Below are 26,386 nucleotides of genomic sequence, written 5' to 3' on the forward strand. Positions count from 1 at the left end.
CCAGCCAGCCCAACACAAAGATTTCAAAAGGACAGGACGCTGACAGCCTGAAAGGAAAAACAAAACCCGTGGGACATTTCCTCCTCACCCGTGAAAAGGTATTTGGGACTCACAGAGTCTCTTTTCTCTCCTCTTTGTCTGCAGCTGAGGAGGGGCTGGGGATCAGCCTGTAAGCTCCTTTACTGGGGAAGGCAACTGTAATTGCTTTTCCAGATGGATTGCTGGGCAGTATCCCCTGCTCCCCCAGGCACTCTATGAATGAGGAGCCTTTATGGAGGCCTTCAGGGCTCTTTTGTTTACATGCCCTGGGCACAGAGGCACTTAGAGAAGGGCCAGAGCATCGACACAGTCCTGCTAGGTCTCTAACACAAACGTGAAAAATTTCAGGTGCCCTTGCAAAGCCACTGCCATTCCTGTTTAGATATAACTGCAGATGGGTAAATTCTTGGCTTAAATTCCTGGACAGGGTTTACAGACTACGGCGGTCCTTAGGATCAGGTCATGGACTTTGGGCAAAAGTACAGCATTTTCTCTGAGAAAGAGCTTTAATATTCAAATTAATTATGATATAGTGTGACAGGAAGGAGAGGTGTGCTGTAGAAGAGAAGGGGAAGAAAGCTTTTACCGGCAGACAGAAGTTTCCTCTGCTGCTGTGCCTGGTATGGAGGACACACAGAGAGGTTTCCCTCAGAAAGCCATAAATGAAGTACTGCTGTGGGGGCCTGTTGAGGATTGTCTCCAAAGAGAAATAGAATATTTTCCTTATGGTGAACCACAAGAGAATGTTACTACATCCTGCTCCTTGCATGGTGTATAAATAGAAAGAGGAAAGGAATGACTAGTTAACTGTTTGACCTCAGTCTGGGGAAAAAAAACTCCCAAGAAACCTCAGGAACTCACCCCATTAAGCATACAGGAAAATGTCACAGATCTGGCACCTTAATTATATGCTAATGACATCCTACCAGGAAGAAAAGCTTCAGATGTCTGAAAGAAAAATATATGACTGAAAAGGGTTGTGTATGCTCACAGAGCATTTTCTGACAACTATTCCTTCTTTCTTTTTGTGGGTTTTTTTTTAGCATTTGAAAAACAAAACAAAACAAAACAAAAAAGCAGACTGAAGAGCTAGGTGAACCCTTGACATTTGTGTTTGATTTTCAGCCCCTGGGCATGAACTGAGAACAAAACAAATCCTTCTGCAGAGAGGTTTGTCAAATGTGCAGACTTTCAATGACCCTTCAGTCCATAATATTTTTCTGATTCACTTTTAGTTAAGATTGCAAATGGTCTTTACACATCACCTTCTGTTGAACTTGTCTGCAAAATACTATTTTCCTGTAAATTTGTTTCACATGATAAAAAAAAATCTCAGCTAGTATAAATATGTAGTAAAGTTAATGAAGTTATACCCAGATATGCAATCCAAGTATCTAGTATGATTTTTGTTGACTTACTGATTTGTTCAAATTATTATTTCCCAAGGACTTTGCATTATACCTGAATGCTTAGAGAACCCTCTACTGATAGCAGAAGCTAATGATGACATCTATTTGGACAGCTTTTCTGACTCATATTTACATCCATTCACATGTGGCACATTTATTGGCACTGAAATTATGCTGTATTTGGTTGTTGAATATTCTTCAACAAAGCTGTTGGCTGAGGATCTTGGTTCACATGCCATTTCAAGCCTCCGTTTGACTGGTGCTGAAAACCAGGCCTGAACCTGCTGACAAGGAAGCCCATAACTCATCTGCTGGACCCCAAAGAGGTGCGAGGCAGCCTGACGTGTCCAAGTCTTCCCTTCAAGAAACTTTTCCAAGCTGGAGATACTCCACAGGGCTCTGGGGGGGAGCTAGGGCAGGGTCCTCACCTCATGGAGCTCACTGTGGGAACAGAGGGGTCTTGGCTCTTGTTTCAAGGTCTGCAAAAATGGTACTGTGCAGACATCAAATGTAAATGGAGTCAAAGCTGTTTACGTATGTAATAATTGCAAAAATGAAAAGAAAGGAGTATCTTCAATCAATGTCTGGAAATAGAAAAAAGGGAAAAAAAAAAAAAAAGACCAGCTCAGGAAGGACTACTGAACATTCATGGACAAAAAAAATGAAGAAAAACCTCCATCATTCTAAAAGCAATACAAAAAATAATGGTAGAAAACTTGCTTTTGCACCAAGTGAAAAAAACCACCTGAGCCCAGAATGGCAGCTCCAATCCTAGCTAGCACAGAGTTCACACAACAAAGGCTGGGCCCGGCTGCGTGGGGAAACTAACAAAAACGATGATGGCAGAACAGATATCATTGTAAAAGAATTAACACTTTTCCAGAGAGATGTCACTATTCTGGAATAAAACAATTTCTATTCAATAAGAGTTCCCACCCAAAGCAGTTATTTCAGGATAGCCTGTGTGGGAAACCTAATGTGACACTTGCTATTCCAGTTATTTTCTCCAAATGGGCAAGTCTTTACTTACAAGACTAGTCTTGCTGACTTCCCAAGAACATCTCATACATGGAAATGCTACAGACTTGAGATCACTACCTTGCTTGTGACAAAATCATGGAATTATTTGACTTTTGCTCCCATTTTGTTCCTCCTTTCTCCTCTGGGATGGCTATTTTTGCCTTTTGTTAATATGGGGTCTACAATCCTCAGTAAAGCTTACGTGATAATCCCTTTAGATTTTATTTAACATTTAGGAAATAGCCCTGATACTTGTACAATAAACAGGGGTTTGTTTTCTCCTGGAGGACATAAATTGGGTTTACTAGATTTAATTTATTAATTGAATGAAAAAAAATGTTCTGTTTAAAGTATACTAAAAATATTAGCCTTGTGTGTGTCACAAGGAGTAGCAGTCATGGGACAAAACAGCATGGTTTTCAAGACACATAGAAAGGAGGCAGCTGAAGCTAACAAGATGTTTTCTTCATTGCTAAAAGATGTGCTGTTTACTTCAGTATAACCAGGCCATATGGGCTAGCCAAAAGCGCAACCCCAACAAAGCTATTTGAGGTGCATTAGCTTTACTTTGAGATAGTCTTGCCAAGATTAGCCTCATTCTTCTGCCACTGGGGTTAACTTTAGTGGTTTTGCTTAAGCGTAAAACAGGATTGGATTCCTCTTTGGTACCTCTCAGGGCTGTTAGCCTTTGTCTGGCAAAAAAGATTCCCCTTTTGTATCTTCCCATTTTTTAGTAATGAAACTATCCCAGTCTGGGAGCACATTACAGCAATACCTGAGCAGAGCTTCACAGCTTGGCGTGAGCAACCTCAGCAGTTCCCCTCCGCCTAAGGGAGTAGGTCCCAGCCCTCCGCTACCATCTTCCTCCTCCCTCGCTGCCCCAGGCATTCGCTGTGGTTGCTGCACTTCAGGTAGCCCTGCCACTCAGCTGAGCTGAGCTGGTCAGGCAGTCATCAAACTCCCCAGTACATCAGAAGACAGCAAAGCAGCAAGAGTTTTTTTTCCCAAGTTCATGACCCAGTTAAGTGACTCGCTCATCTGCCAGAGTGAGTGCCAAGGAGAGGAAGGATGGCATGGCGGGGAGCAGATGGAGAAGGAAGCCAAGACAAGGAAAAGAAACTCTTTGTATGGCTGAGCTGGGCTGACCCCATAGCCTTTCGTGTTTGGAGTCCCTGCAACGCTCAGGAGTGGTGGATTCCAGCACGGCTCTTAGATGTGCCATCCTCCACTCTGTGTCACTTCTCACTACCCCTGCTCCACCTCTGTTCCTTCTGTTGGGGGTGGGATACAAATGTCTTTTGCAGCACTATGTGGAGCCAGGCACTTTCATATCTAGAGGTGTATTCCCCTCCTAATTTAAAGCTAAGTAGATCAAGGACAGGTAAAATAGATAGACAGGTGTTTTTGTGGTGATGACACATGGTGCTAGCGACCCTGTTGGGTCAACCAAGCATACCAAAGGTTAAGCTGACAATTAGACATTTGCTCTGTGAAATTCATGATCAGTCATGCATTATCTTTTTAGATGCCTTTTTAGAAGAAAAATTGCCATGCATTATTAACACCTGACTGACCTCATAGCAAGTTTCTCTGCCTGGGCAAGCTTTGGGACAGGTTCTTCCTGCCACCTCCATGCCAGATGAGGGGATGTGGCCCTCACTCCTTATAGGCATTATTCAATGTTCCTTTTGCCAATTAATAGGGAAGATACTGTACATATAGAGCCATCCGATCCGTAGCACGGCTGTCTCCAGCTGAGGCTAACCTGACTGCTTCCAGCATGAGATGAGAGCAATCACTGAGCATATGTGAATACAATCTACATTAATACTAAGAGAGAAAATGTGCCTGCATGTGCCTGTGAGTGCATGGGGAAGCGTATGTATGCTTGTGGACGTGCATGGCTGTGATGCAAGTGTGTCTGCACACAAGTGTTCACAGGCTTGTATGTGTAAAATGAAGAGTGAGAGAAGCAGACTGTATGTTTGAAGCAGCTGGAGTCCACGTGAGTGCAAACGAACAACAGGAGCTCCTATTCAATCAAGACAGACAAATGGGGTCAGAGAAGTTCTCCCAAAGTCTGAGCTGAACACTTCAGCTCACACAGCAGCACTAAATGTACTGCTCTTCACTTGCCTCTGCTTGATGGGGCTGCTAACTCTTTCCAGATGAATATTGTTTATTTAGCTTATTGATTAAACCAGTTGCTGCAGCTAACAGGAACCTCACATTTTCCGGAAAGACAGATATGAAACTTTAAAATTGGTGACCATTTCCCTCCGCCCCCCTTTCAAGAAGGTATAACTGCTCTTTGTGAAGAGGGCCAGCTTGCATTACACATGGCTGTGCAGCTACAGAACCACGAGTCTGGAGAGGAAATGAAAGCAAGTTCTGCTTGAGGGAAATTTCTAGAGCTTGAGTGTCTGTTTCTTTTTTTCTTTTAGCATAAAATTACTAATTTCCTTTAGTATGAAAACTGAGATGGCATCAGAAAATACAGTCACTAAATCAGCTTGATTTATAAAAATCTTTAGACTACCTTGCCATACCGGTAAGTGACATGATGTGCTAGACAAAAGGCTTCAGGTTTGAATGGAGGAGAATGGGGAATTTCTTTTTGGCCATTGCAGCATCGCCTGCATTGGGAATACTACTGTTGGTGACCATAAGAAGATTCCTGCAGACTGACTTCCCAGAAGGTTCATCACTGGAGTACCCGGTGAGCACTCGAGAGCTAAGGTCCTGTCCCCTCATGGCATAAAGTTGTCTTCTTCTATCCCTGCTTCCCAAGCGGGGAACAAAGAGTGATTTGGACAAGGAAACACAGCAACCCGGCAATGCACCTGGAGTTAGGCCTCAGCCCACCTCGTTGTGTGGTGCCCTAGGCACAAAGCCAGTTTGCCCCACTGCTAGCCATGCCTATGGCCTTCACTTTTTTCAGTGGGAGGTGACATGGTTTCTTTCTTTAAGGAAGTTGTTGACACACCTGTGCACCTGGATCGGTCAAGCCTGATGCAAAACTGCATTGCTCCTGTTTTGACTGAAATCAAAGGCCACTCTCTGCCTTAGCTGTCACTCAGGGGGACATGGCACAGCTGCCTCCTGGTCTGGTCTACCTTGCAGCTGCACCCATCCAAACCACAATCTCATTGTTGGTGGGTCAAGGATTGTGTAGTGACTCCAGCAAAGTAAACTGCAAAGTTTTCCTTGATTTTACAATGAGAAATCAGAGGCTTAGCTCGCTCAGTCTGCCATTCCCTTCTGCTTCGGACATGCTGGTCTTATAGCATCCCTCTGACATGTGGAAGCAAGGTCTTTGGTTCCCAACCTTCAAATGCTTTCACCTGCCTTTGCAACACAGTTGAAAACCTCTGGAGGAAAAAGGGACAAAAATAAGACTATTATTATCAGACTGCTGTGTCTGAATAACAGCTCTGGAGCCCTAAAGCTGCATAAGTACCTCACACCCTGGCATCTGAAAGGAGAAGCTGGGTAGAATCTAAACCGCCAAGAATGTGGTTTCATATTATGCCCCATCCACAAGATAATGAAACCACATCCAGCCAAGGTAATCAGTTAGACATTAGGACACCCACCACAAACCCAAACATACAGTATAAAAGCTACAGGATTCCTTATGGAGTGATATCCCTGATCCCCACTCCCTTTGTTGATGCTGCAGTAACTCCAGCCGCTCCGTGTCCCCCATCACACCCGTACCAGATGAGAGCTGTGATGTGCTGCAGTTCCTCTGAGGCTGTATGAGTCCAGAATGTATAATGATTTAATTCTGCCCACTTTTCCCTCAGTAGGACACTGTATATCGCTTCCTCACCACACTGCTGAATTTCACAAAGCTTATAGCCCAGAGTTACCTTGGAGACTCTTACCCCTTTCTGAAACTTAGCTGAAATGTCCATCAAAAGTTACTGCAGGGAGAGACAAATCAACAGGCAGACAGGCAAGCCCCTCTCCATAAGTAAAAAAAAAAAAAAAATATCACACATGAGGACTGGCACGGTGCATGTGAAATGTGTTCACATGCCAGCTTGTAGGAGACTCAAAGCTGTGTGACGAGGCAGGGCTACCGGCTTTCCTGCATACCACTCTGATGCTTGGTGAGGGAGCTCCCCATGAAAACCATCCCTTGCTTATTACACTTCCAGAGGGAGACACTGGGGTTACTGCAGACAAATGTTGAGCAGCCTGGAAGGAAATTGCCTTCTTGTTCCCTCCTGATAGGGAGCTAACCTCAGGGAGCATCCAACTGAAAGCTATACGTTTTGAACATGCTCCCTTCTGCTAAGAAAATATCCAAGGGAGGACATCTTTCCTGCAGCTTGGAGAAATTCCAGCAGCCTGATAAAACATGACGGCTGTGATATACAAAAAATCCCAGAGGAAAAGATAGCTCACAGTGATCTCCCTGCTGACTGACACGTGGCAGTGAGCGTGGCACGTTTCCTCAGGCTCCTGAGCTTTAGTATATTTCTTCTCCAAGATTTCTTACCACACAAAGCAGAGACAGCAAACAACTATTTTGCTGTGAGATGCCAATTGATCTGTAATACATCTAATTGAAACTCTGATTGTCTTCATTTCTTTTTCTCCAGGAAGGAAGGAAGGGAGTTACAGCTCTGCTAGAAACCAGTGAGCATGAAATGATTGAATTAATGAATATTTTCAAAGTTCACTTCAGCAAAAGACTCAGTGTTTGATCTTCCTTCCCCTGCCACCACTGGCAATATTCCCACTAGTTTCAAGGGAAGCAGGAGGAAAGCTTCAGAGCTGACACCTCAAACAGCACTGACCTAAGTTACCAGAATGAGAAAATAGAAATGAGCCTGCATGGAAAGCAAGACTTACCCATCTAGGTTAAAGTGAGCAAAAGACACAGGTTAACCTAAAGACAGTAAAGCAGAGAGAAGTAAATTAATGCACTGTACTATTCAACGCTGTTGAAAATCAGAGAAGTTTTTATTCAAGTTTCACACAGGATATTTGAAAATTTTGGCACTTTGCAGATTGCCCTTCTTCTGCAATGTGCTCGTGTCTAGGCGCATACACGCAGGCAGCCAAGCACACCAACAAATGTAGATAAGATTTCTCTCCATTTAGTATTTCCACACGTTGCAACTTTTTCAAGTCCCTTCCTCAGCATAACAGTTTGAAAGGCACAGAACAGCTTAAAAGCCAACTCTCAGCCATGCCAGCCGGGAGTGCTTCCCCATCACCATTTTCTCTGTCAGACAGCTCTTATCAGAAGAAAGAGTGTGAGTGATGGGGACAATTGAACAGGGTTGGGTTTTCCCTTATCTTTTTACATGGAGGCTCTGCCAGGCCCTTTTGAAAGAAACAAGCCAAAACAGTAGCACAGTAGTGCAAGAAGAAACCAGGTTTACACATAATTTTTGAACCCTCCTGTGAACCCTAACACAAGCTATGCATGATTTCGGATGAAATCTCCCTCACAAAGCTCTTCTTTTATTTCTTTCCTTTTCCTTTTTTTGAAGTCATGAAGGAAGAGAGCTGGCAGTGGTACCCAATCTGCCCTAAGTTCCTTCTGTGTGTCCTTTCCACCCAGCCAGAAGACTTCTCTAGAGAAAATGGAGTCCAGATAGGTACTACTCCCATCTTGTGCTTTGTGACTGAAGTATGACTTGGAACATGTTCATTTAGAAACAGGAGATGGATGAAGAAATGAGGGAATGAAAGACAAGCTCTTCTCCACCCCCACAGGAAAATGCCCTCTTTGAAAATCACTTTTCCAATATAGCATCCTGAGGATTGAAAGCACAACAGGTTTTGCTTACTTTACTCAATTATTTTCTGGTTAAAACAATGGAGAAATATTCTTGCTGGCTTTAATGGAGCCAGGCCCTTGGCTAGCTGGTGCGAACCAGCACAGCTCCTATATGGGCAGACTGATTCCCCTGAAACTGCAGTTCCCAAGGACTGGGGTGCATTACAGAGGCAGCAGGTAAGAGGCACACTTATTAAAGGACACATTGTTAATGCAAATGAAGGCAGATGGCATCTCCACTGCAGGGAACACCAACCTCTGAAGAGCTTCTGAACATTCTGTGAGTTTTAATGACCCATTCAATGCTTTAGTGATTTTGCCCTTCAGTCACAATTCAATAACTTTAAACATGCAGGAAGCCTACTGTCTATAAGGGAGAGTATTTCTCAAGTCTTTACTAAATAATAATTTAAGTTGGTTTTCTTTCTTTTTTCTGTAGAGAATATGATTTTTTCAAGACAGAAATCCAGGAGGAAAATGACAGACTTCACCAGAATCTATGTAGGATTTGAAGCACTTATGTGACTCCTGTGTGAAAGTACTTTATTTTCAGGCAGTAACTCTATCCAAGCATGCATTTTGATCACTATCAATGTCATCATCTGTGGTAAGGTAGCCTTAAGATGTCCCAGACAGGCTCAAGGTTTCATTCTCCTGAAGTTTGGTGGCAGCCAGCTAGAGAGTTGTAGCAAATGAAAGGGAGGTAACAGAGAGGAAGGATGGTGAGAAGCATGGGTGATTGCGTAGGAAAGCATAGGCACAACCTTGTGAAAAGACTTTCCAAACAAGACAGTGGTTTAAAACCAACACACAAACCCAGTAGCCACCCCATCCCCACAGTGGGGTTTTGTTATTTGTACACTGAACTCCCATACAAACTCCCTTGAGGAAGGAAGCATGAGAAGAAACACACACAAAGCTGTGGTATGACCTCCTTAACCAGTACAGGGCATGGCAGCCTGTTATCAGTTTCCAGAGATCAGATGCTTCTCAGAAAATTGCACCAACTTCAATTCTCCTCCCTCCAGATACAACAGCCAGCTGTGGGGTCCAGGCTCCCAAACTATGTGAAGCCGTTTACTGACAGGCTTACCATGGTATTGTCTCTGTTTTCAAAGATAACATCCACTTCTTCCAAGCAGAGCAGAAAAACAAAACAAAACAAAACAAAACAAAACAATCTTCAAGAAGGATGTGATCATTCCCAAAAAAATAGTGTCATGTGTCATGAGGGCAGACAGATAATTCTCTTAAGGGTAAAACAGGCAGCAATTTAAGAGTTACTAGGGCTCCTACTGCAAATATTCTGAAGTATACTTTAGAAACAAAGGAGGAAGCAGAAACTAGGTGATGCCTTTTGGATTAGCAGAGAATAAAATCTCACCAGCAGGAAAAGCATTATGAACAACCAAGGCAGTGCTAGCTCCATACCAGTTCACAGTGAGATGCTGAAGCTGAGGTGCTGGTCCCATGGGAGCCAGCAGATTCAGTATCTTCTGCCCTGTGTGGTGGCAGCTACTTGCTTAGCTGGATGACCAAGATTTTAAAAAAAAATTCTGGGAAACAGTATGTTTTTTCTGGAATTCAAGCTATTTGTTTTTTTTTTTTCTGAGCTATCTGGATTAGATAACAACCCAATCTCTGTCTTGTTACTGCTGCTCTCTGCTGCATTGGACGACTCTGCTCTCTGTCCTGTTGGGGTGCTATCTTTCTGTGTTTCCTGATCAAATTTACACACACTATGTTGTTTAATAAACTTTTTAAATGGTATTTCCTCCTGCCAGTGTGGAAAGGGATCTGCCTCGTGTGAATGATAGACCCACGTAGCCTTGAATTATCTGGGGCCCTGTGGGCCCATTCCTTTCTGACTCAAAGGCTTGATGTAGCTTTCTGTTAGAAGCTGTGTTTTACCCCTGTAGGCACCAGATTTGACAACAGCACATGCCAAGGGGTTTCTTTAGCCTGGGCCAGTAACTCTTTGCAAGGGCAGAGTAATCTAAAGGCCATCACTGTTGGGTGTTGCAAACATTGCTGCTACTCTGCAACTGTGCCAGACCTCTGACCTCCAGCAGATGCCTACCCTTTGCCACCAGGGAAGCACCGGGATGGCTCTGGGCACCTTGGCAGACTGCATCCTGCAGGAAGGCAGCTCCTGCAGACACCATGACCACAGCTGGTCCTGGCAGGAGACTGGGTTTCTTTGCATCAGAGACATGACTGAGGAAAGACTTACTGGAAACACCCTCAACTCTACCGCCACATCCAAGGTGTTTCCCAGTGGGTGTGCATGAGGTTTGGAGTAGTGCACCACTAAAGCAAATAGTCCACGTCTGGATAGAAGGCAGCAAAGGACTACTGTGATGGTGGTGAAGCTGGTGAAGAGTTGGGCCCCCATTAAGCAGTGTGAGGTTGAAGCACATCCAGCATCCCAAACACAGTGTGGACTTACACCAGGGACAGAGGCAGTCCCCAGATAGGAATGATGCCAGTGACAAGGCCTGAGGAGGCCACAGCTCTTGGTAGCCAGGATGTCTCTGCTCACCTGGTCACTGAGGGCCCACAAAACACCTGGACAGCAGAGGGGAGACCTGGTGCATCCCTAACATCTCCCTGACTTTACCCTGACACAACAGGATTATGTTTTGACACCTGGCCAGGCTTGTGACTGGCCAATGACTGTGATTGTTTACCCCTGAAGTTAATCTTTTTAAAAAAAAAAAATCTCTTAAATGCCAAGGAGTCATGCTTGGCCAGGAGCTGGAGTATATTTAAAATATTTTTCGAAGCTGACTTTTTATGCAGATTAATGTTCGTACTGTATTATCCGCTTCTGTGTTGATGTGGTGTACAGCAATGAGGTTCCATGCCCATGGTTTCTCCTGTACATGTCCTAGGATCAGATAAGCTTGACCATTTCAAAAGGACCATACATGACCTGACCCAACACCATTTCAGTGAACATTACTGATCTGACCATGTAAACATGAAGCAGTAAAATATCATAGTTTTCAGTGGAAATTAATAACAGTAGGTAAAAAATCTATCCAAGAAAAAATCTGACAGATTTTTGGAAAGGAACACAAACAGAGTGTGCAAGTTTTTATACCTCAGCCACTGCCGCAGTAGCCAGGGCAGAGGAGAGAACAAAAATGATAGTTTGGAAAAAATCTGTTTCTACTGAATGATTAATTCCATATCAAATTTTACAGTTTCAGTGATGATTTCCCATGCATGTTACTGCATTCGGTTGCACCATCCATCTTGGTTTAAGGGAGATGATTGCTTGTGCCCAATATTGAGTCAGTAAGTGCCACCAGTAATTCAGTAATCCTGGTCTGATCTGAATCCAGTTTCACACCTGGACACCATAGATTCAGCAAAGACCCTGGTGGCAGCAGAGGAGGCTCAGTGAGGTGGGGAGGACTGTGGGCCATCTGAAGCACACTCACTCCTCCAAGTGCCTGTTATTTTTGCACATGACTTTGACTCTCTGCTGCCTTGGCTTTTCCCAACTCCTACGTGCTCAGAAGAGCTTTTGCGAAGTCTCTGGTGAGCAAGACACAAGTATGAGGGGTACAGAGTGGCCGGAGGGGGGAACTATGAGCTACAATGCTGCATGGTGGGAACTCTGCTTCTGCATCCAGAGGCACTCAAACAAGTGAGTGGTGGTCTTGGTCCTTCGCAGCTGGGACTGACATCCCAGGGAGGAGGTGCCAGCACAGACATCAGTGCCACAGCACTACGTGCGACAGACCCCGGTTTGTTACAATCTCTGGCTGGGGCTTGGAGTCAAGCTTTGGGCTGGTGAGTGTCCCCACATGGAGTGATGTGACAGGCAGCACAGCCAAGGCTGCAACTATATGACACTGCCTATTCTTTGGTTTTGAATTCTGCAGCAACACGTAAGTAAGTGTGTGGACAGAAAAGGCAGTCAGACTGGGGAAGAACACAACAGCAGCTCCCTGATGGGGCAGGGACCAAACAAATGAACTCACCACCACCACCACCACTGCTGGAGTTTGGTTTGCAGCGAGAGAAGAGCCTCCATGGACTTTTCTGTAGGTACAATCCTGCATGCAATTCCCCTGCAGGGGACTTCTGCAACCACACAAGCCCTTCTGTGTTGAGGGCTCCTCTAGCTAAAGCTCAGGTACTGTGGGCCACATGCAGGGTGGTGACAGGAGCATGTGCCACTGAGGGATGGAAACTCCTAGGAGGTGGCTCTTCCCTTGCTTGCCTTGTGGTAGTAGGTGCCGCTCAGCCTCTGGCACATGGGATCTCACAGCGAGAGAGACATGGCAGCACCATGTCTGTGGGGTATGGGCATGAGGTGGGCAGAGCGTAGGCAGCAGGTGAATCAGCTGCGAGGGCTGGCAGTCTCGTGCCACACATGCATTCACATGATTTTCTTCTGGCTGACCCACTAATGTTAATGCAGGAGCTTCAAAGTGGTTAGTGAGGACTCTCCATTGCCAAATAACCACCTAGATTTTTTTTTTTTAACTCAGGACAGCTAATAAAGACAATCAGCAGTTTAAACCTCACTGGCCAATGTTTTGCCAAGGAAAAGTACCCTGAAGGGAATCTGGTCCCACCATCTTTTGGTGGGTTATTCGGTATGGCTTATTTCTGCTGAGTAAAGCCTTTGGGACTAGCTAGCACTGCAGTCCAAAACCCATCCAAATATGGAAGTGGTTTGCAAGTTGTGTCCCTAAGCCCTGGCTCCTGCTACCCAGCTTTCACTGTGCCTAAGGGGCTGGGTTAGTACTCCAGCAAGGGGGCTAACAAGACACTGGGCTAGATAAAATAAGCAGCCTGAAATTTAACAGCAGCCTTATGAATGGGGACTTCACAGCTAAGCCAACCCAGCCCTTTGTACTGGGGTTGGGGAGGAGATCCTCTAAGAAAAGACTTCCAATAGCAGCAACCAGGAAGATCTTGTGTGTTTGCAAACTGCTTCCGAGCCTTGTTAATTCCTGCTCAAATATGAAACGTAAGCTTAACCCTCCTTTTTCATCAGCTGCTTTCAGAAAAGCCCTGCTGGCTTGATATAATGCAGAGCTTTGCTTATGCAAGGCTTAAAGAACAGCCATTAAAAAACAGCAGTAGTTTCAGAGAACCATAGGTTTTCAGGGGTTCACCTTAAATCCAGTGTTCTTCTCTGGATGCGTGCTACTCACAGCTCAAAAGAGGATGCAAAAATTGGTGATTTGGAAAAAAAATGCAGAAAAAAATTGAAATGTGAACAATGAAGAGCCTATTGTTACTCACACAGGAATCGCTGCATGAAGTCACTCTGTTCCAGGATATTTTTAAATACATATTCAGTGGGTAGATGTTTTGTTTCTTTTAGGAACTATTTGGGCTTTGCCAGCAGTGTTAATTAGCTCATGGTGAACAGTGTGCAGTTTGTCATTCAAACTTCAGGCTGTGGTCTTCTTTTCCAGAGTGCCACAGTGCCACTGAAAACTAGATTATGGTCTACTTTAGAAATCCTTAAATACGCAAGTTTTCATGTTTTCAACCTTATCTTATTTTGCTTTGTAAAGATAAGCTTAATTATTTTAGTTTCTGTCAAATAATGGTCATTTGCTCCTTAACATGGATTAAATGAATGCTTGCTGCATTTTTTTGCTTCTATAACATCTATCAGAAGCAAAAGACAGATGTGAGCCTCGATCTACTCTCAAGATCAGAAAAACCTGTCTTGTTCAGGGTTTTTTTCATAGAAAGCATCACAGGAATAATGGTACATCATCCCCAAGGAACCCCCAGGGAAGGAACAGATGAGAGTCCTGCGGACTCATTTGTGGCTCCATCTGAATAGTTTTGAGCCTAAAGAGTATTTATTCAACAAACCCACACCTCCTACCTCCAAGTAACAAAGCAGGGCAGCTGGCAGTTTCCAGCTGGGCTGCAAATTCATCTTGAAGAACAAATACGTGAAGAAAAGCAAAAAACACGCAGCATTACATAGTGAAAAACCAAAGTCCTGAGTGAGCAAAATAAGCTGGAGAAGAAAATCCTAATTATCACTGCTAAGCGGCAGTGAAATCTCTTATGGAGATGTGCCCTCTCCCGGCCTCACTAGGAAAGCCTGGATGGACCACAGGTGCCGGGGACAGAGGCACTGCGAGCAGGTTTGCGAGCCTCTGTTACCCTGCTGTAATATTAGCAAGCAAAAAAATAGAATGCATATCAATCTGGCAGTTATATATTAGTAAGTCGTTTGGGTCAAGATTTAAATAAGTAGAGGGGCTGCCTGAAGTTCAGCTCCCAAGTGGACATTTAAGCACTGGTTAAATGCCAGAGCACCTGAGCCTAAAGCTGGCTTCAGCTCCTGAGGTTGCATTTGGACAGTTGCCAGCAGCTTGAAAGTCAACCACCTTCAAGCATCCAAATAGGAGGTGTATCTGAACCCAGTTTCCATCCCTGTTGGGTTGGGGTTGTTGTTGTTGTTATTGCTGCTCTTGTTTGTGGTTTTAAACTGGGGCCCAGGAGGGAAAGCTTTACTGGGAAGGGTCCCAGGGAAGGCTGCCCATACACCAGCCCTGCCAGATGGAGCAAGCCCTGGCTGCAAGCCCCACACCTCTCGGGGGCTGCTCCAAACCATGCCACCCACACAGCTACGGCCCAGGGCCCCCCCCAAAGCCACAGCCAGCTGGGAACAGTGCCAGCCATGGAGCATCCTTTATTTGAGCACATCAGTGCGTAGGAGTTGCCTTACTGATTCTGTTAAAAATCATACACTTCCAATATGGTTTTAGCCTAGCTTGCAGTCCAAAGCACTGACCCCTCCTGTGTTGCTAGACTGAGGGTCCCTGCATTAACAGATCTCTGTTCCTCAGGGATGAACTGACAGACAACACTAAAATTTCCACTCCCTGGATAAGCTAAACAGTTTGAATGTTAAAATTGTTAATGAAATAAAGCATCTTTTTCTATCCTTAAGACATTCTGCTGCCCTCTTCAGTATCACCTCCCCTGCTCAAACCATGGATATCAAGCAGGAACATGGTCTTCCAGGAGCAGCTCTCCCTCTGCCCAGCACCGGAGCAGCCTCCCTGTCCTACTGCCACTAGGGGTAGTGCCCACTATTTAATTCTTCCATCTGAAACACTGTAAGAAACACATCTATACCTGGATCCTCTCATAGCAAATTCTTATTGGAGAAGAAAACTGCATGGAAAATAATTTTTAAATGTTTGAAGTGGCTCTACTAATGGAGTAGATTCATGTGAAGTTGTGCAATAACATATAACATAATGTAATTTTGGTAGTCTAGCATAGCTAAAAAGAAGCCAGAAGAGTCGAATGCATTCCTGGTTTTTAATTCCTTATTATTTGAAATGTCTATTTGCCATGGGAGGGTTTTCTCTGTTTACAAAAGATTTAGAACAAATCTTCTCTGTCATCTTGGTATAAGCACTAGCCCTCAGGGGTTAGGGGGGAAATGTAGCTTTCACACCAGCAGAGAGTGAAAACAAGAGGATCTTTCCTGATTTATGTCCTCAGCGCTTTTGTCCTAGCAGAAAACACAAAGCCTTGTACTATAAAATTACATAGGTTTGGTCTCCTGGGTGACTTGGCTGAGCTTGGAGTTCTTGTTAATTTAAAAGAAAACACAATTGTGTTTCTGTGCTCATTTTCAAGCTGACAATGCTCCACTTCCCTAGCCCCATGGTAGGAAGCCATGGGAGACACAGGGAAAGAATTGTGGGGATGGCATCACGCTACTTGGCATTGTAGAAATGGACCTGACTTCTATTATAGCCCCATAGCACAGTCAATACAGTGTCATCATTGCTATTAGCAGGCCACAGCCCTTGTATTCTCCTGGCAATAAAAGGCTTTAGAAACATGGTTGGGGCTTGTCTGGTCTTGAACTTCTTTAGCTTGGTCATAGCTGCATCAGCCCATTGCCAATAGTCAGTTGACTACAGTCTAATTTGTCTTGGCTGTAACGGCAGAGCTGCCTAGCAGTTTAATGTTTGTTTTCAGCTTTAGTTTTGTTTAACTCCAATTATTACACCAAAGCATTATACCATATATGTTCATGGATTTTGCTACCCTGTTAACATTATATTACTGAATTTGTAGACCAATCAGAAAGATGTTGTTAGCAGCCAGCTGCTTGGAAGTGTGCATGAATAACATCAAGCTGTCCTAATTAACCCCTCACTACCAACATCAGTACATCACCTAGTGAAGAACCTGGGCACTGAAATACCTGCACCATCCCATCTGAGGAAAAAAAGACCCTCCGCTCTGACCACGGGTACAAAGGCGAACATCACAAAAAAGAGAAGAGGGGGAGATGGTTAGAATTCTATATAACAGTTTTAATTATATTATTAATGGGAATTAGCAATAATTGGAAAATTTGGACAGTAAGTGCTGATATCATTGTAACTAGATTAATAATAGCTGCTTGCTACTATTTTGACTAGATAGCTAAAGCAATTAATACATTGCAATTTTTTGCTCCATATAAGAAGAGCTAAGTTCCTGCTACCACTTCCTGTAGATCATACAGATATTGAGGAAAAAAATCTACTAGTACTTAAGCTCCTTTTGCTATTTTCTTCCTGTTATTTTTTTCACTGAGAATTTTCATTGACTTTCTTTTTTCAGTTATGGAATACATTTTCTGCAATCCTTCCCTGCCCTGAAGACTTGTGAGAAGGGTTTTCAAAGGATCTGTTGCCTTGTTCAGATAGAGGACTTGACATGCATCTGCACTACAATGCCTGCTCTGGTTTTTCCCCACCATATAAATCTATTTTTCTGAGGATGAAAGTTATTTTATTCCAGAAACAATCTGCTGTGTCAGTTTACTCTCCTGTAGCTTTATCAGTCAGTTTGCTTGTATACACAAGGCCTAAAGGAATCTGATGTTCAGATCTCTCTGGAACTGAACAGATTCAGGTGCTTTGCTCCTTTAGGAATCACACATCTATTTTCTTCATGCTTACTCCCACAGTATCATGCTTTCCTGTCAGGATATTATGTGCCAGTTTTCTCTTCTTCACTTTCTGTTCCTTCTGCTCTGGCACACTTTCTCTAGTTCAGGCTCCTCTTCAGCTTTTGTCTATCCTGCCAGTTGAAAAGGAAGGGAAAGAGGCATTGATGGGGGTGGTTTTCCAGCTAGTGGATTCTCAAGGCCTGAATGGGATAAACTACAGGGCACTAGTGGACACCAGGGCTTCCTGCCAAATGGTTCATTTCACTTTACACATCTACCTTACGTCTCTAAATGATGACACCACCTTTAGTCAGGGAAGAAACCTTTCCTTGCCTGCAGAGGACACATGGACCCTAACCTTCTGATCTAGAAACCTCAGTCAAGGGGTGTTCTCCTTTCTCATGAGCATTCATAGTACAGCCTAAGAGTGTTTCCACCTTTATCTCAGTCCTCTCCACCCCCAATTCCCTTCTCCCTCCAAGTGAAGTCTGTCCCACCTTGAGTAGCAGTTTTGTTTTACACTTTCCCTTCTTTCTATTCCTTGTGTCTTTTCAGCCATCTTGCTTGCTTGGTATCCTTCCAGGAAGCCCCAGCTATATCCATGGTGCTTTAAGATTAACAGCAGCAATTACAATTTTCAGCCCACTGCTACCTGCTCGACCTTTGCTCTACCACGCCTTGCCATGTAGTGCACACTTAACTGCTCCCTATACCCTTTCCAAACCTTTTCTTTAGGGCAGAAATCACAGACAAGAACATTAATTTTTGCTCCTTTCCTACTTACTACTTCTACTGTTATTACCAGAACAAAAACTTGAACAACAGCCAGGAGAATTTTGAGACCCTCACCTTTTAGACCTCTCCTGAAATCAAGAGCTACAATTATAATACAGATTAGCCAGGAGCTACCACTCTCAACACTGCCTGTTTGGGACATGTTTTCAGGAAGGTATGTCCAGCCTCTGATGCAGTACTAAATTTGGAAAATCAACAAAAGCAATCTCCACCTAACTTATGAATCTTAGCCTAACCTGAAATTTTGGTGCAAAAAATTAAAAAAACACCCAATCTGTGGCTCTGTCACTTTGGCAACTTTGAAGTCCTAACCTCAGCAGCTTGATCAGTGTCATCTGTAACAAAGATAAAGGCACATGGAAAGGTTACCAGATGCCAAACTCAGCACAAATCTTGCTAACCATCCTTGTTGGACACTCCACTCTCTCATGCAGAAAGGAGTGATTGTCCCCATATTGGTTCCCTCAGGTTTCCTAGGCCCTTACAGACAAGTACATGTGTGCTGCTAAATGCTTTACAGTCCATTCATCAATACTTCTACATGGTTAACACGACTGTCATGCAGCAGCTTTCCCCCAACTCGAGAAGATTAAGGACCACAGTAGGCTAGATTTTGCTCACACAGAACACAAAGCATAGCATGTATTTATCTTCCCAGCTCATGCCATTCACAGAACTATTGTGAAATAGCAGCATGTCAGCTTTGACAACACAGTTACCACCAATGGAAGCTTTGACCAATATCCTCTGAAGTCATACAAGCATTTCTGGCAAAGATGAGTTTGGGAAAGAAAGCTGTTAGGGACAGTTTTCAAGTACAGACACATATGCTAGTATAGACAAAATTTGTAAGAAAGGAGACAAATCATTGCTTTTTTCTGTAACAGTAGCCAAGACGTCAGCAGGCGCTGGGTGGGAAGGTTCCTGTCAGCATTACCTGGGGCAAAAGACACTGGGAAACGGGGGTGGGTATGTTTAAGTTAAACAGTTAACAGAATTTCAGTATTTCAGACACATTGACACTCTAGCAAACAGTACTCTACAGTCATAAGAGGAAGGCTAGGACTAAAATATAGCTCACCTGTTTATTCCCTATCCCTGCTTCAAAAACAGCTTATGAGCTCATCCCATCTAAACCAACTCCATTTTCATCTTTCCTAATCATATACAGATCTTTTAACACACCTGTGACAGCTTTTGTTTGACACTTTTCTTCAATTGACAATTCCATGATGTGCTTATTAATAAACTACAGAGAACATGCGCAACACTATCCAGCCTTAAATACATTCTTTGTGTGGAACGTATTGCCTTCTCCAACCTCATTCCTTTCCTGCTAGTGGATTCTCTACACGGGGAGTTTTGCTTGTTATTCTTATCAGTGTTTTGGGGTCATTTTCAAGTTACAGAAGACTGTTTTAAAGTTTGAATCAGGGGATACGGAAACCTCAATTTTAATCCTCTGAAGACACATATTCTATGTTATACCACTTTCTCTCTAATTAGAGTGAGTTACAAAGTACTGCTGTATTTAAACTAAACCTCTGCCATTTTTAGCTGCATACAAAGTTAAAGAACTCACTAAAAGAAATGGTACTTTTCTCCCTTCCAGCACATAACGCACAAAGTCCCTAGGACAAGTATAAGGAAGTGTACCACAGAGCATGCCACTTCCCCCCAAAAATTAAACTTGCTACTTATCCTGCATTCAAGGGTAGAAACTGAGAAACTGGGTATAGAAAGAACTGTCACCCAGTAATAGGTACTGCTTATTAAGCAAGGAGCAATAACCTTTACATAACTGCATACTGTACATCCCGCTGGCACACAAACTTTGCTACTGATTTGGTTAGGTAACAGCTACAGCTCTCCTTAACGGTTAAAAATTGTTCAAGTGTACTATAATACACATTTATACATTTAAACAGAAAAATTCTCTATTACCTTTAGTCCAGTTAACTACTCAAGATACTAACTCCTAACTGAACTTCACAGTAAATATTTCAGCTTCTTGTAATAATATACATACACACATTTCCCCATGCAGATATAAATATCTACATTCATATGAAATTTATTCTAAATTTAGACTGTTCATTGCACACCTCAGCAAAGCAGAAGCTGGCAACCCTTGAAGAGTGTGGAAACACTATTTTAAGAGACACTCTTGTGTTAATGTACTCAAGCTCCCACCTACAATATGCTAAGAGACGTTGTTCTAAATATACACTGATGCCAAATGCAGGTATTCACTAAAGAAAAGATATGGAAGACCATAACACTAAAGCAAGTAGAAAAAATGGTTACTTAACAGGCACTTTTAAAACATGTTACCTGTGTATGTTCCATCACAGGAAAACACTGTAATCCAGATTCTTTGTAGACATTTCTGCCTGTGAATTCAGGGGCATACTAGTGGGATTATGGTTTCTGGGTTCTTTCTTCAGCAGGTATGTTTCCCAAAGTAGCTAGAAAAGAGGGATATCTATGGAATTCACATGCTTACCTTAAGATAAGCAACCATTTCTTATTTTGAATACTTGCTTACATATACTTTTATATACTTTTGTTACACATAGTAGCAATATACAGGACGCAGGAGACAGGTGCCAGGAATCTATCTAAAGGAGTCTCAGAAGGAACTCGGCTGGTGAATCTATTTAGGGAGCTCACTCTGAACCAGTTAGCTGTCCTCCACATTTAATGGAGGAACATGCTTAAAGCTACAGGTGCTGCTTGAAGCCAAACCTGGTTCTTTCTATCAAGGGTAGATCTAAAACAGTTTAGATAATATAATTGAACAACTACAAGAACCCACCTAGAAGCTACCTCCAGGTTGACAAATATTAGGTTATTCAGTCTCCTCTAACATGCCAATAATTTGGATATGGAAGTATCAGAGAAACATGCAAGTTTATCTTTGCACCTTTGTGTTTTGCTGCTGCTTTGTTGGAATACAGATATAAAAGATCATGCTGTGTTGTCTCAATCTTTGGTTAAAAAAATTGAACACATGTTCATCTCTACAAAAAAAAAAATCTACAGAGATCCTCCTGGGCTTGTGTCCCCGCTCCCATAGTTGTCCTTAGTAGAAAAGGAAATCCACATGTTAAATACACACATATCTGAAAAAAGGATTATGTCTGAAAAGGTAGGCCTATCAAGCCATCAACTGTTAACATTCCCAACAAAAACATACTCTGTATATAATGAAAAACATCACCCACCCTTCAATTAAAGGGCAGAGTTCATGGTTCTCTTCAGACGTCCAGGATGAAGTCTATTATGCCATTTACTAGCATTCAAAAACTTGTTACAGAAGAAAATGTCTCAAAAATTACACCAGGTAATTTGACTAGAAAGATTAGTGCTTACAGTTCCTTTGGCAGGTATGCAAGGAACAAAATGTTTTAGTTACCTGAACATGAAAGAATACGAGACCCATCACTACATGCTAAACTTGATTACTACTTCAAAACAAAGCAGTAAGAGAAAAGGTGGGGTGAGAAGTCATCAAGAGAAACAGTGCCTACCAATGGGGGAGAACAGTAGAAAATTCATTCTAGGATTTTGGAGAAAATTTTACTACTGCAAATTGAGGTTAAGTAGTGTTGGGTAGCAAAAAGCCTTCTCAAAATTATTCTTCCTTTAAAACTACAACTGCCTGCTTTTGTTTTATTAAGAAGAAAATTACTTGGAATACTCACACTATATAAGAAACCCTGACAATTAGTTAAATACACAGAAGATCAAAGACAAATAACTGAAATATCTGCATTAAAACAACAAAATACTGACAAGTGTTCTCAATTAGCATTTTGAATTCATTGCTCAAATATATGCACCAAGCTTTGCTTAAAAGTGTGCTGCTACTACCAGCTTTGTTTGTTTTCCTCCCCTTGAAGCTGTAAAACATACGGCCTTCAATACTGCGTGGAAAGCCATTTTATCTAATGCTTTTAAAGCCTTCTTTTACATGACATTTTAGCCTTGAGCTTGCAAAAAAAGACAACTAACAAAACTACCCATACAGTTATCGTGCTCAGACAGGAACGGCACAGGTCAAGCAAAGGCTGTGAAGACAAGAAAAATGACATGTTGCTCCTTCAGACATCACAAGGATGTATTTTCTAATTGGTTTTGGAAGGAGATGCACACCCAGTTCAGTGGATATTGAATAGCAAGGAACTCAGGAAATAAGTGTTTTGCTTTCAGAAATAAAAATCGAAATAAATAGTTAAATCTAAACGTCTACAGAAACTCAATTAAAAAATTCTATTTCTTTCTGGGGTATGCTTTTAACAGAAGAGAGGAACTTCTCGTCTATGGTGAAGACTCAGTCAGCATTGTTCTACCGCAGCATGAGCCACCAATGCCTTCCAGTTCTTCGCACAGCTTTTGCGACGATCCCACAGATTCCAGAGGATTACAAGTTCCACATACATCGTTCTCCTGCAGTTAAACTTCCTGCACATAATTTCTTTCAGACTTTGTTGTGAAGGGATGCCATACTCGATTCAACAGCAGTCAGTCTTGATTCCAGAGCCTTTAATACAGTGTCTGCCTGTAAACAGGTAAAGATACTCAGTTATAAACAGAACTTGACAATAAAAAGAGCACGTGTAGATGTCAGTAAGTGTGCAAACTTGATCTTGCATCACCAGTCCTATTTGATTCTATTCCTGCTACTTTCATAGTTTGAAAGTTCACTCGACTAACATTAACTCTCCACACTTTCTCAAATCTGTAATTGTCTCCAACCTTGGTGTCAGATCTGCTCATTCATCTTTTGCTAGACAATCATCAGCTTTCAGAGCAAACTTCATTACGTTATTTGCTCTCAACTCTCCCTACCTGCAATCACAAGTTTTCAGAAGAGCAAAATGTCAACTTTATTTATTATATAATATTTCAGTACAAAGTAACAGCAAAAGCATTAAGTCAGTTTACATGAAAGATAGAAGAGACATGACTAAAAGTGAAAATCTAGAGAAGTGAATCAGAACTAATTAGAAACTAAATTTATGATTTCTGACAGACATAAAGAGGCACCTAATGCTGTGCTTGATAAACAGAAAATGCTAATTAACATTAAAATTGAAGAAAAATCTTGCATAACACAGATATTAATAGCACGAAGTATTATAGCATATGTTAAAACCCAAAGAATTGATCTGGATGAAATAAGCTGTTCTGTAGAAACTATGTAAGAATATTAACATTTCCTAGAGGTGATTTAAAAAGTTATAAGGTTAAATCTTACCCTTTGTACCACCTCTTCCAAGACAGCTCGACTTTCAAGAGTTAAAGGTTCCTCATCAGTAAGAGCTTGCTTTTCTGAGGATCCTAGAATGTAACTGATACACTACAGTTTAAATCATGCACTTTTCACTCAAAAGGCAAAACACATCTGTAGGGCTCATCCACTGTTCTCAATAATTATGACATTATGATTAATACACTAACAAAGTGGAAGCATGATTCCAGAGACAACAAAAAAAGCTTGCATATTTGGTAATTTGTAAACAAACTGTGTGGTGGAATGAAAACAGTTTTAAGCACAGAACTACCAAGACACTTTATGAAAGTTAGAACTCCAAGAGACAATCATGAATTCTGGTGCTACAGTACACAGTGAAAAATTATGCAGACATTGAGAATAGCGTAGCACTAGCTGGGAGGACCAGCCATCACCATTACTGCCCAAGAAAATGCCATTTTGTGGCCATGCTGGTGTTCCAGAGAATTTTACTGCCATGGAAAAAGCAAAGCATCATAGCTGTGGAAAGAGAAAAAAACCAACTGTCCAGGGCAGGAAGGTGAACATCCACATAGACACAGCAGAATAAAGTGAAACTTCACAAAAAGCAGAAACATTAAAACTGGCCCAGACAGAAATAAGGGTAACCTATCACTGTTTACTAGAGTCATGCTTGGATGAAAGCACTCTGGCATGGAGACTCAATTCAGGATATAGTTATTGAAAAATATTTAAAGACCATTTTAAAGTGCTATAAACCATTAAAACCCAACACAATAGCACACCTTCATTTTCTAGACAGTTTTTGACTGTAAGACAGTTAAGTGAGAGCCTCGAGTACATACTCAGTTTTGAGATTTATTTTTGCCTACATTATCAAGGAAAAAGCAGACCTGATTAGCAGAGGTCAGACCTCACTAAGTTCTGCTTAAGCCCCTCTGCCCATGTTATCTGCTGAGAATGTTTACCTCTAATAGCTTATAGCCAGGCCTATTTGGTACTACCTATGACTACAGGCTCATTTTATGTGGTTTAAAGCAGAGCACACACATAGTCTCTTCTGATCAAATGAGAAGAAACCCTCCTGTATTGTGTACCAAGTGTTACTTTCTTGGGCAGTATGCAATTTTTTATACAAAAGGCAGCCCTGGTATTTTATTTTTTCTAAAATTGTCTAACATTACACAGACGATGTTTCTCACACTTCAGCCCTACGATGCTAACAGTAACACAGAAAACCACCCTGGAACAAAGCAGCAGAAACTGCTACCTCTAGACACACTGCAAATATTAACAGGAACATCCCTCAGTATGATGCCTGGTGGGTGAGGTTTAGTGGGCAAGGTTTACCAATAAAAATCCTGCCTTTACCTTTCAATTGAGTCAATATCAAAACAGAACAAATCCCTCTTGTAGTCGAGATGCTTTGGTGTGCATCTGTAGATGTTGCCAAGGGTCAGTGAGCAGCCAGAGCAGAATAATGTTTCTATCATGCTGTAAGTAAGATACATAACATTTATTCAGGAGAAAAGAAAAAGAAATACCTATCCCCATCTCTATTCTAAAAAAAAAAAAAAACCATCCATTACAATTTTTTTAGAGCATCCATTCCTGCTCTGCATAGTGCAACTATGAGCACTCATCTTTCAGCCAGCGCTCCCAGGGGCTCCTCAGGCCGGCTGAGCTCAGCAAGACTAATACACCAGCACCTTGCACAGACCATCCGAAATAAGTGCCCAGGTCCAGCAGGCCCCCCGGCCCTGCCCAGGGGGACACGGGCACTCCCGCCCACCGGGCTTCTCCTCAGCGCCCTCCCGGGGGCCCTCCCGGCTCCCTCAGGAGAAGGAGGGAAGGGCACCGCTGGGGACCCCCCGGGGCAGCAGCGGGGCTCCGGGCCTCACCATCCGCACTCGCCGGGCCGCTTGGAGAGCTTCCGCTCCTCGTCCACCGAGACGCCGGTGGCCGCACCTGCACGGACAGGGGGGAAAGGAGGGGGGTGACTAACAGCGGCCGCGGCGGTAGGGCGGCGGGAGCAGGGCGGGGGGCAGCACTCACTGCGCAGCAGGATGCAGCCCGCCTCCTCGTCGTTGGCCACCCAGCTCAGCGTGTCGCCCACCGGCCGCCTGCAGCCGGCGCAGAGGAACACCATGGGCAGCAGGTCCGCGTCCTCCGCGCCCGCCCGCTGCTCCTGCTGCTGCTGCTCCGGCAGCCCCCGCTCGCCGCCCAGCTCCAGCAGCGCCAGGGAGCCCAGCTCCCCCACCACGCCCAGTGGTGAGTAGCGCGCGCCCGCCATCGCCTTCGAACGGCCCGCGGCGGAAGCGGCAGCGACGCGCGCGCGCCCCGCCCCCTGCCCGCCAGGGCGGGAAATACCGCCCGCCCCGCCGGGGGCGTGGCCACGCGCCGTGCGTCCCCGCCCCCACCCCGCGGCACCACCCCCCGGCCGTGAAGGGCCGCCCCCTCTGTCGGCCTGTCCCTGGGGGCCGCGGCGGCGCCTGCCGAAACGCCTCTGGGGGAGTCCGAGTGCTGGGGGGGGGGCACGGGAAAAAGGGATTTTTTCGCGTTTTGAAGGCTGCCTGCGGGCGAGCCTTGCGCCCGGGTCTGGAGGGGCCCCTGGGGTGTCCGGCAGGCCCTGCCGTGCCTCCGAGTGCCCAGGCCCGACGACGGAACGGGCAGCCCTGGCCTCCGCAGCTGCAGCGTACCCTGGGGGCTTCAGCGGCGCCGTCAAAAGCGGGCTGAGGGTCGGTGTCACGGTTTAGCGTGAGCCGTTCCCTGAACCCCAGCGGAGCACGTACGCGTGTGTTTGCCACGGCGCGGGCCTGCCGGGAGCCAAAGCCCTGCCGCTGGCCTGGCTCCCGTGGCTGGGGAGCGGCCTCTCCAGTCACTGCCTTCGGGGCGGAGGGGGTGAAGAAGTAGCAAAGCAAAATACGCGGTCATCCCGTAACATCCTGTAATTATGAGTCATTTTCTCATGTCTTGCCTACTTCTTTACATCAAGAGAAATTCAGAAATTTCTCTCAGCCCAGCTGTCCTCAGTAGCTCCAGAGAGCGCTGTGTTGCTGTGAGTTCCGGAGAGGAAAGGGTTTGTGACCCGGCTG

At 43.9% G+C, this 26,386-nt stretch overlaps 1 protein-coding gene across 1 annotated transcript; it reads right to left on the reverse strand.

Annotated features, from left to right (window-relative positions):
- Nucleotides 1-16,594: 16,594 nt before the first annotated feature.
- MIS18A (MIS18 kinetochore protein A) lies at nucleotides 16,595-25,585 on the reverse strand. Its single transcript, XM_074858191.1, has 5 exons — nucleotides 25,347-25,585; nucleotides 25,193-25,259; nucleotides 24,663-24,785; nucleotides 23,295-23,388; nucleotides 16,595-22,595 (listed from the first exon to the last, which is right to left on the reverse strand). The coding sequence occupies exons 1-5, from the start codon at nucleotides 25,582-25,584 to the stop codon at nucleotides 22,515-22,517; spliced, it is 603 nt and encodes a 200-aa protein (XP_074714292.1). The 5' UTR covers nucleotide 25,585; the 3' UTR covers nucleotides 16,595-22,514.
- Between the last annotated feature and the right edge of the window lie 801 nt (nucleotides 25,586-26,386).

Source organism: Strix uralensis, chromosome 2 (assembly GCF_047716275.1).
Source record: "Strix uralensis isolate ZFMK-TIS-50842 chromosome 2, bStrUra1, whole genome shotgun sequence".
Taxonomy (NCBI): domain Eukaryota; kingdom Metazoa; phylum Chordata; class Aves; order Strigiformes; family Strigidae; genus Strix; species Strix uralensis.